At 42.1% G+C, this 11200-nt stretch overlaps 1 protein-coding gene across 1 annotated transcript; it reads left to right on the top strand.

The window, feature by feature from the left end:
- The first annotated feature begins 44 nt into the window (after positions 1-44).
- Positions 45-9973, top strand: cntn1b (contactin 1b). Its single transcript, XM_077594333.1, has 24 exons — positions 45-187; positions 1000-1083; positions 2518-2553; positions 2631-2757; positions 2923-3104; positions 3180-3275; positions 3346-3558; positions 3645-3744; positions 3837-4021; positions 4091-4215; positions 4944-5061; positions 5137-5287; positions 5347-5474; positions 6191-6363; positions 6521-6644; positions 6720-6887; positions 6985-7134; positions 7206-7276; positions 7360-7612; positions 7684-7805; positions 7869-8058; positions 9023-9144; positions 9208-9364; positions 9713-9973. The coding sequence occupies exons 2-24, from the start codon at positions 1029-1031 to the stop codon at positions 9787-9789; spliced, it is 3123 nt and encodes a 1040-aa protein (XP_077450459.1). The 5' UTR covers positions 45-187; positions 1000-1028; the 3' UTR covers positions 9790-9973.
- The last annotated feature ends 1227 nt before the right edge of the window (positions 9974-11200 follow it).

Below are 11200 nucleotides of genomic sequence, written 5' to 3' on the forward strand. Positions count from 1 at the left end.
TCTCTCTCTCTCTCTCTCTTGCTCTCTCTCACTCTCCTCTCTCTCATCCCTGCTCTCTGATTGGCCGACGTCTGTCACGGGCCAACCTTGCCCTCTCCTCATGCGGGACGATGCGGTTCGTGTTCGGGTGCGCCAAACACAAACACACACCCGCATTTCAGAGTCAACGTTAAAAAAGGAAAGGAAGGTAAGACTATAGTGTTTATTTTTGTGAGTTTGTGTAGGGTATTAGTAAGGGGAGAATAGCGTGGAAATGGACCGGGTGGTGGGACAGGATTACCGCATTGCAGACCCCTCCCCATGGACTTAAATCGTCATTGGCGTGCGCACTTGGATTATTCATTTATTTCATGTTTAAATATGTATGTTTCATGATAAAATTGCGTTTGTGGTGCTTTAGACACAACTTCAAGGTGACATTAAATGCACAGGAAAAATGTTTGTATATGCATAAATAACTTGTTTGGATGTCGTCATTATGATGTTTTGTTTTTAAACACATTCGTTGACCTAAATTTTTCCCGTTGGATTGACTGAGGATCCGTGCAGGGATTACAAGGCAAGGAAACAGAATATTAATTGTGATGATGGGAGGGATGGCTGTGTGCTTTCTCTTTATATTTTTGTTAGACTATATAGAGAGAGAATTGCAGCTGAGTTTGATGTATAGCTTATTTTACTTGAAAAAAAAGCATAAGATAAAGCCTGCATGCAGCAGGATAGGCGATCGAGTGCACGTTTTTGTTGAGTCATAAGCAGTGCCCAAGAGCAACTGCATGATCAACGGAGTGGGAGCATCGCTAGAGTGTAAAAGCATATTTAAAAATCTGGATTATGAAAATATTCCCTGCGTAAAACAGTAACCGGATATGATTGGACGTCTGTCACTGTCAATAGCAGTCAATTTTATTTATTTATTATTACTACATGGTTATTTTGTACTAGTGATCATTCTTGGTTGTTTTTTTTTAATCAGTATTTACTTTGTATTCCTTTTAGGGCACTCCCTTTTGATTTAGCTTCAATCAATGGCTTCCACTGCTTTGTTGCTATTGGCCATCGCCTCCTCTGCCCCAATCACAGGTATGAATGTATGTATAGGGGAGAACCTGTTACACTTCAGGGATGACTAGCTAGCTACCCAATTGCTGGGAAGCAGGCAGGCTAGAGGATAGCTCAAAATGTTTTCAAAATTCCAAACAGCTGAGGCAAAACCAAAAAAAAATGGCTATCAAAACAAACTTAAAAAGCAAACTACGACCAAGATGGATTGGGTTGGTTGTCATACGGGTTAAAAAAATGTTACTATTATTAGTACGAAGACAAAGCTACAGGTTTGATTCAAATTACCGAGCAGCTAACTAGTTGCCGTTTGTCAGAAGGTAAAACTATTCGTATTAAATATGACATACATGCCGTATTTATTCGAGTATAACGCGCACCCATAATTTGTGACAAAAATTGCTGGCAAATGCTGAACACATGTCGCCATGACAAAACATGTACCGTATTTTCACGACTATACGGTGCATCGTATTTTTAGCCGCAGTATCAGTAACGAGTGCTAAAACTGTATTTGACACACACAAAGGACGCACCGTTTTTATAGACGCAGCCAGGCATGGCAAAACATACACCAGCTTAAACATACACGCTACACCCACATGCTAAAAACACGTTTTTAAAAAGGCAACGGAAGCAAAACTGAGTTCGGTTGTACTTTATGTAGCAATTTTACAATGTACTCACGTCATCATCGCCCACAAATCCCTCAAAGTCCTAATTTTCTGTGTCCGAATTGAACAATTGTCCAAATGAGTCATCGAAAATGCTGAGTTTTATACGTTCGTCCAGGCGGCAACAATCCATTCGCAAATAGTAGCTAGCTAGTAGCTAGCGTAACTATTCCAACGCTGCTTTCCATGCTTTGTAAAGCTGTGTTGATGTCGATGTATACAGGCCACAATCCATTGGGTGTATTAACAAAAGAACTACATATCCCAGCAGTCACTGCGCAGTACTTTTTCTACAGGGAAAATAGTAGAGTCAGGGACTTCTTGCCGTAGTTGTGAGAGCTGTAGAGGATGGTGTACCCTATCGACTGATTTATTTTATTTTATCATGATAACAATTTTAGTATTGGTCCATATATAAAGTGCACTGGATTATAAGGCACCCTGTCTATTTTGGAGAAATTTTAAGACTTTTATGTGCGCCTTATAGTCGTGAAAATACGGTATTCACAACATATGGTTAGGGAAACCTGGTAAAACAAACAATTCTCAAATGGAATTTATAATTTTAAATTCATCTAGAACGGGCTCTCGCGCCTCTGGTGGACAAAGACAGGTTTTACTTCTCCCATTATAAAAGTTGCGGGCGGGACTTTTTCACTGTATAACGCGAACCTGAACTTTGCTTTAGTTTTTTGGTACAAAACTTTGCGCGTTACACTTGAATAAATACGCTATGTACATTTGTAGAATATAATCTTTGTAACATTTGTCTTCTTCCCAGTGGCCATTTTGTTTGGGGAACCAAGGATATTTGGAGGTGAGTTATAAAAAAAAATTATAAAATGTGTGGGGGATGTATTAAAATTAGGATTATTGTTATGATGTCATTTTTAGAGGAAGCTACAGGCTATGGTCCCATTTTTGAAGAGGAGCCAGTAGACGTGGTCTACACAGAGGACTCTCCCGATGGAAGGATTTCAATGAACTGCAGGGCTCGGGCTAACCCCCCAGCGTCATACAGGTAGTCAAACTCATCAGAGAGGTCAAAGGTCACAGAGATTTTTTTTTTTTTTTTTTTTAAATGGCACTTTGTGATCAACTAAAACACTGGCTGCCATAGTGATGAAACAAAATCTAGTTTCCTTTGAGTAGGAAATGAGTTGTCGTCTCTTGGATGGGCTTCTAGGTGGCGCCGTGACAACTGGGAGATCAAGCTAATGGAGCAGCCAGATGAGCACTACAGCTTGGTGGGCGGCAACCTGGTCATCAACAACCCGCGGCAGAAGAAACACGCCGGCACGTACATCTGCGTGGTTCGGAACATTTACGGGACGGTCATCAGCAAGGGAGCCCGTGTCAAGTTTGGATGTGAGAACAAACCAAAAGTCTTAAATGTACTCATTCGTTGCCCTGATTAAATGAAGGGCGATTTCTGTATTGAAGTTCTTGAGGAGTTTCCTCAAGAGGAGAGGGATCCCGTGACTGTAAAAGAAGGACAAGGTGCAGTTCTGCTGTGTGCACCACCCAAAGCGTGGCCAGGTTCGTATCCTAATAATTGTAACGAGACGGCAACAAGGACCACTTCAACAAATCCGTCTTCTTCCTTCAGAGGAGGTGTCTTATCGCTGGATTTTCAACGAGTTCCCGGTCTTCCTCAATATGGATCGCCGCCGATTTGTATCACAGAGGACGGGCAACCTGTACATTTCCAAGGTGGAGGCTCAGGATGCAGGGAACTACTCGTGCTTTGTCTCCAGCCCCGTTTTAGGGAAGAGTGTCTTCTCCAAGTTCATCCCACTCATCCCGTTGCCACCAGACGATGGTGAATTATGTAGACAAAACTAAACAGTCAGAAGGAGCTGATCAGTTCCTTTAAATACATCCTCAAGCAAAGATTTGTCGTTTCAGGTGAGGAGAGGAAATACCCAGCAGACATCAGGGTGAAGTTCCCAGACACGACAGCTTTGCTGGCCTCCAACATCACTTTGGAATGTTTTGCTCTAGGGAAGTACGTTTGATTGTCTATTTTAGAGAATGCGATGAAGCGCTAATAATCTCAGGCAATTCAAATGACTGAAATGACCCGCCATTTGCCTGCAGTCCCATTCCTCACATTGTGTGGAGAAAAGTGGATGCAACTGACTTGCCCGCCAACCACGAGATCAGTCAATCAGGCGCCGTGCTGCACCTCTACAACGTGCAGTACGAAGACGTGGGCAGCTACGAGTGTGAGGCCATCAACACCAAAGGGAAGGACTGGCACAAGTCCTGGCTCTATGTGGAGTGTGAGTGTCCGACGCTTGTCCCTGGTCTGGTGCAAAATGCGCTGAACTGGATGTGATTTGAGTTTCTAGCTGCTCCCGAGTGGGCCGAGACCATCAACAACACTCAGATGGACATTGGCTCTGAGCATACAATGCGTTGCGTTGCGTCAGGAAAACCTTTCCCGTTCATCCGCTGGTACAAAGATGGCTACTTGGTGAGTGCCCACCCACCCAGAGTAAGCAGTAAGATTAGTTTCATAGAATAAGCGCTGCTAAGACCTTCTGTTACCAGATGCCTATTTATAATAATAATCGGACATAGGCTTTGTCATCATCATTGACTCGACAAAAGACTAATTGTCATCATACCCAGAAACTGCGTATGACGAAATTGGTAGTGCTTCTCCATAAGGTGCGTTTTCCTGGCAAAAGACCCAAATAAGTGATAATTTCGGACTCGTAAGTTGGCATTCTGCCGTGATGGATACATCGCATCACCCCCAAGCGGATCACTTACCTCTCACTGTCTTTCACTTACCTTCAGTCAGCCAGTAGGAGGCAGATCACCGCCCAACGTCTATTCATATTACCTCACCCCGAAGTCATTACGCAGAAAGGATTGTGTGTCGTGTTACCGCAAGTTTAGAGTCCTGATGGATGTGGGAAAAAACTGTCCTTAAGCCTATTTGTCCGTACTTTGTGGGACCTATAGCGTCTGCCAGAGGGCAGCAGCTGGAACAGATTGTGACCAGGGTGGTATGGGTCCCCGATAATGTTCCTGGCTCTGCTGAGGTATCGAGGGCTGGCAATGTCTTCCAGTGAGGGCAGAGAGCAGCCGACGATCTTCTGGGCATTGTTATGTTAATCCATGTTAATGTTTTTACTATACGTATGATGTTTGCTCTTGGTTATTGATAAATGATCATTCAATTCATGTTGCCAGTCAGGAAAAGGTGAGTTGAAGTTCTCCAGCCTGACGTTTGACGACTCGGGAATGTACCAGTGCCTCGCCGAGAACTCCTGGGGCATCAAATACGCCAACGCCGAGTTGCGAGTCATCGGTGAGTTTCAAGAAAAAAAAGGACGGGTCCACTTTCTAACGGCTGCATGCTAACATTTGAAGATGTTCCCTTCAGCTTGTGCGCCAACATTTGAGTTCAATCCCCTGAAAGGACAGCTCCTGGGTGCCCGGGATGGTCGCATTTTGATCGAGTGTAAACCTAGGGCTGCGCCCAGACCTCGTTTTACATGGACTAAGGGCAAAGAGCTGCTTTTCAACAATTCACGGTCAGTAGGTGACACTGCTACACTCTTCTGGAGCCCTCTAACTGTCCGTTTTTTTCTAGCATCACCATCACGTTTGATGGCACTCTTGAGATCCTCAATGCCACTAAAAACGATGAAGGTTTCTACACGTGCTTTGCTGAGAATGACAGAGGAAAGGCTAACAGTTCGGGTTATCTCACCATCACAGGTGAGCGTCCTGTATCAAACTCGTTTGACAAGTAATCCAATTTAAGATAGGAGCTAGCACAGGTTTTTCCTAATTCGGGCTTCTCCAGAATCCAAAATATAAAACCGAGACCCTTTACTAAGTCCACCTCAACCGTTTCACCCATAATAGCTATGCTGTTTAGTCAGTTTTTGTTGCAACCACAAATACAGGCAAGGGAGGAGTTCTCGTAGGCTAAAATTGATTTTTTTTTAAAGATTCATATAAACTTGTTACAATAGTACAAGGGTGTCAGACTTGGTTCGCGGGCCGCGTTAACGTCAACTCGATTTCATGTAGGCCGGCCATTTTAGCTATAATATTTAGATATTTTTTTAATAAATGGATTAAAAGAACTGGATTAAAAGCCCTGAATATTCCGTTTTTATAGATCTAAAATAATGTTGATTATAGCTTTTTTTATATTTTTAGATTTTACAAAATGATTTTTGAACTAAAAACACAGAAAAAATTGATTAAAAAATTACAATTATTGATTTAAAAGGGGGGAAATCAGGAAATGTAATATACATCTAAACTCTTCATTTTAATTTGATCCTAAAACAGAAAGTCGGCACTCAAGATTTACTTTCCCGGGCCACACAAAATGATGCGGCGGGCCAGATTTGGCCCCCGGGCCGCAACTTTGACACGTGCAATAGTATGTACTGTAATTATTCATTTTTCTTTTTTTGCAGAGGCAACTAGTATCACAGTAGCTCCCGAAGACACAGAGGTGAGGGTGGGCGACGAGGTGGTCCTAGCCTGTTCGGCCTCTTATGACCCCATGCTGGACATCACCTTCATCTGGGCCATCGACCTCCGGGTCATCGACTTCATCACCGAGTGGCAACACTACGAGCGCATCATGGTAGTCTCTCCATTAAATTCCCTTTTAAAATAGACAGCATTTTCTCCAATTTTCACTTAAACCGTGAGAACTTAAAACTTCTATGTTAAAGTTTCGAAGGGTTCACTCAAATCATTCCCACGGGATTAACAAACCTTCCCGTGCTTGTTTACCGAAGAGCATTGAAGGCAGCGGCGACCTGCGCATTAAGAACACGCAAATTTGGCACGAGGGCCGCTACACGTGTACGGCGCAGACCGTGGTGGACAGCGACACGGCGTACGCAGATTTAAAAGTCATCGGTAAGTGCAGTCTTTTTTTTAAATTTTTATCCCTTTAACAAAGGACTCGTAGAATAAATGAGGGTCTTACCTTAGGTGTGCCGGGACCCCCTGGTGTAATCCGTATCGAAGACATCGGGGACACGTGGGTGAAGCTGTTGTGGACAAAAGGAGCTGACCACAACAGTCCTATTCTCTATTACACCGTTCAAACCAGACACTATTGGTCTCTGCACGAGGACGATTGGAGGAATGCCAGCACCTGTAAGTACAAGCAAGAAGTCACATTTTCCAGTCCACAACTTTTGACTTTTTCTCGTTTATTCCTGTTCATTTGTTTGGAACTCTGATGTTATTTCAGCGCCGACCTTCCTGGACGGCGCAGCAGAGCGGGCTGATGTCACCGACTTGTATCCCTGGATGGAGTACCAGTTCCGGATCATCGCTACTAACGAGTATGGCTCCGGGGAGGCCAGCATTCCCTCGCTCAAGATCAAAACGTGGGACGCATGTAAGCAAACGCGTGTCGGAAAAGCAATTGGATCTACGCTGAAATTCCAATGTTTGGACTCTTGCTCTTAGCCCCAGTGGTCAGTCCCACAGACGTGGAAGGCTACGGTGGTCGGAATGGCGAGATAATCATAACGTGGACGGTAAATAAACTCGGTTTGTGCAACGTGTTTAGCTAACTCTTGGGAAATGCCACACGGAAAGGTCAGCGTTTCTTCTCCCCTAGCCCGTGCAGCCATGGTACTTCTACGGCAAAAAGTTTGGTTACATCGTGGCCTTCAAGCCCCACGACGGATACGACTGGTGGTACGAGACCATCTCCGACCCGGAAACCAGGCGCTACGTTCACAAGGACTCCTTCTTCCTTCCCGGTGAGGAAGACTTGCTGGTTCGGGAGTTCCAAGTGAAGATTAAAACCTTCAACGTGAAGGGAGATGGACCTTACAGCCTCACAAAGGTTATCTACTACCCTCGAGATGGTAAGGGTGATCTTGTCTTGGCTCGAGGATTCAGACTTTGAGTGAGAACCACTGTTTTTGTGTTTACCCAGTACCAATAGAGCCTCCAACCGACGTCTATGCTCGGCCGGTGTCTTCTACTGAAGCTATTGTGTGGTGGCTCCCTGTGGTGGACACAGGAACCGGTTTGCAACAGTACATTGAGGGCTACCAGGTGGAAACTACAATTCCCAGGTTTTGTATAAACAACAGCTTACTGACTTGTAGTCCACGCTAGGTTAAATACTGGAGAAAGTACGACGACACGGAGCCAGGAGCCAACCGCATATTCGTCAACGCGACGGCAAACTACACAAGGCTTGAGAACATGCTGCCTGACTCGCATTACCTCATCGAGGTCCGCGCCTTTAACGGAGCAGGGCTCGGTCCGCCTGGCGAACTCTGCGAGATGTTCACCAAAAGGCCACGTAAGACTCTCGGGAAAACACTAAAGGGGGAGTGGAAAGAAACCGTGTGCGGTCGATTGGTTGCTGGTCTTTTGGTCGTGGTCTTATGGTTGTCCGGACCGCAACAACGGGCAACCAAAAGACCGGCGGCCAAAAGACCGGCGGCCAAAAGACCGGCGACAAAACAAGGTAAAACAACACGGTCTACGCATCAATAAAAGCCAACAATGGCCATGAGCAGTTTCACTGACCCGACGTGTGTTTAAGAGTTTGTATGTACATGCGTTGTCCCGTTAAGAAGCTACGTCAGTCAGGGTCATAACAAGTGCTCCAACAAAAAACAATAAAAGTTCGGGAAATTTGGAGGTTTTCTTTAGCCTAATAATTAATAGGGCATTAAGTATGACTAAATAGTAATCCGCAGTCTGTATTTAGGGAATTTGAGCAACAATTTAAATGGTAATTATCAGTAACCTTCCGGGCGACCAAAAGACCGGCGACCAATCGACCGTGTACCAAAGAAACGGAGTCGGCAAAATACTCTAGCTTAAGGGTGTCAGACTCGGGTTGGTTCGCGGGCCGCATTAACGTCAACTCGGTTTCATGTGGGCTGGACCATTTTAGATATAATTTTTAGATTTTTTTAAAGAAATGGATTATAAGAATGGGATTAAAAAACCCTGAATATTCAGTTTTTTATAAATCTAAAACAATGTTTATTTTAGCTTTTTTTATATATTTTTAGATTTTACAAAATGATTTTTGAACTAAAAACACAGAAAAAAATGATTTAAAAAATTACAATTATTGATTCAAAAATTTAATATACATCTATACTCTTCAATTTAATTTGATCCTAAAACAGAACGTCGGCACTCATGATTTACTTTCTCGGGCCGCACAAAATGATGCGGTGGGCCAGATTTGGCCCCCAGGCCGCCACTTTGACACCTGTGCTCTAGCTGATTGCCATGTTTTGTCACAGCGCCAGCGGAGCCCCCCAGAATGTGGCGCTTCATCTCCTGGACTGGGAAGTGGTTGTACGTTTGGTGGGATCACATCTCGTACGACTGGTTTGGGAATGTGTCCTTCCCGCTCTATTACAAGGTGAGCTCTACGTACCTAGCCTGAACAAGTGATTCCATTGAAAATCCTCATTGACTTCCCAAGGTCATGTTCCGGAAGACTGGATACATCTATGGGAAAGTCTACGTCACGGGTTGGCACTTCATGGATTTCCCAATGCCTCAGTTTGGGGACTATGAGCTCATGGTCCGTGGACGCTACGAAGGCGGCGACGGTCCTGTTAGGACCATCGAACTTTTGGGTAAGGCTTGAGAAACATGTTTTCTGGAAATAGTTTTTACACGCTTCTCAAATGGTAAGGCTGCGATTTTCCTATTTTAAAAGGCAAGTTGCTACGCACAGAGTTGTTATTGTTTTGATTTTGTGTTCACAACGGCAGTCCTACCAATAGCCAATGACAAGATTCGATTCTTTGGAACATCTCTGCAGGCTATCAATAATACATTGGAGACAGGAATATGAACAAATTTGCCACGTTTATGTTACTTTCGTGCAGGACGATGCTGTGCACTTTTCATCCTATTTGTAGTAGCATTGTTTTTGCAAACTTACGTTTTCATAAAGCTCCTTTAACTCTGCTTTTCTTCAGGTAAGGCCTCCATGACCACGCCCACGCTGAGCTTCGTTTCTGCAGTGTTGGTAGCGCTGTGCATTGTGGGACTGTAGGGTAAAGCCAAGAGTCAGTGGATTAATTTTTTTTTAAACTGCTTTGGAGTCAGTGCATCATGATAATGCAATACTCACGAGAAGCACTATAACAAGAAATCAGAATGTATTTAAAGTCCTGCATCATTATGACTTTTAGGAGCTAATGTACACATCTGTTATTTATTAAAGCACTACTCCACAATCTTTGAAATCTGTTTTTCTTCAACAAAAACTGCCAGCCACATGAACATGACGTGGGAGGCATATTTTAAAACAGGAGATGGCGCCGTATTCATGGGCAAAAAAATGTATTCCGACTTGCAGCTTCTAAAAAAATATGAATAACCATATTAATTACAATGGCTCGCTGTTAGCGCATGCCCATATAGACATATACACGTATGTATGTATGTATGTATGTGTGTATGTATATATATATATATATATATATATATATATATATATATATATATATATATATATATATATATATATATATATATATATATATATATATATATATTTCAGCAACACGCTTATTTATTTATATATTTATTCATGTATTTATTTATTAACTTACTTATTACCCATCTATTTATGTCTAAAATGTTTTTTCTGTGTCTGTATTCTCACCCTCTTGCTACTGTGACAACGAAATTTCCCGAATACGGGATGAATAAAGTTATCCAATCCAATCTAATCCAATCCAATAACAACAAATTCACCATTAAATTCTACTATTAAACATCAGAAAAAAAAGATATTCAGTTTTGTTGTTGTTTTATTATAGGGGAAACTTGAGTATAATTGAGTGTGTATATACATGTATATGTGTATACGTGTAAACGTATGTGTATATGTGTGTATACGTGTATACGTGTAAACGTGTATGTGTGTAAATGTGTAGTGTGTATATGTATATGTGTATATATGTATATGCGTATATGCGTACGTATATGTGTATATATGTATGTGTATGCGTATATGCGTACGTATGTGTATATATGTATGTGTATGCATGTAAATGTGTGTATATATATGTGTGTATGTGTATGTGTATGTGTATATGTGTGTGTATATATGTATATGCGTATATGTGTACGTATATGTGTATATATGTATGTGTATACGTGTAAATGTGTATATATGAATATGTGTATGTGTATACGTGTAAACGTGTATACGTGTATATGTGTATATGTGTATGTGTGTGTATGTGTATATGTATTTATGTGTATATGTATGTATGTGTATGTATGTGTATATATGTATGTGTATACGTGTAAATGTGTATATATGTATGTGTATATATTTAAATGTGTATATGTATGTGTATATATTTAAATGTGTAAATGTATATATGTGTATGTATATATATATATATATATATATATATATATATATATATATATGTATATATATACACACA

The sequence above is a fragment of the Stigmatopora argus genome, chromosome 23 (assembly GCF_051989625.1).
Source record: "Stigmatopora argus isolate UIUO_Sarg chromosome 23, RoL_Sarg_1.0, whole genome shotgun sequence".
Lineage (NCBI taxonomy): Eukaryota > Metazoa > Chordata > Actinopteri > Syngnathiformes > Syngnathidae > Stigmatopora > Stigmatopora argus.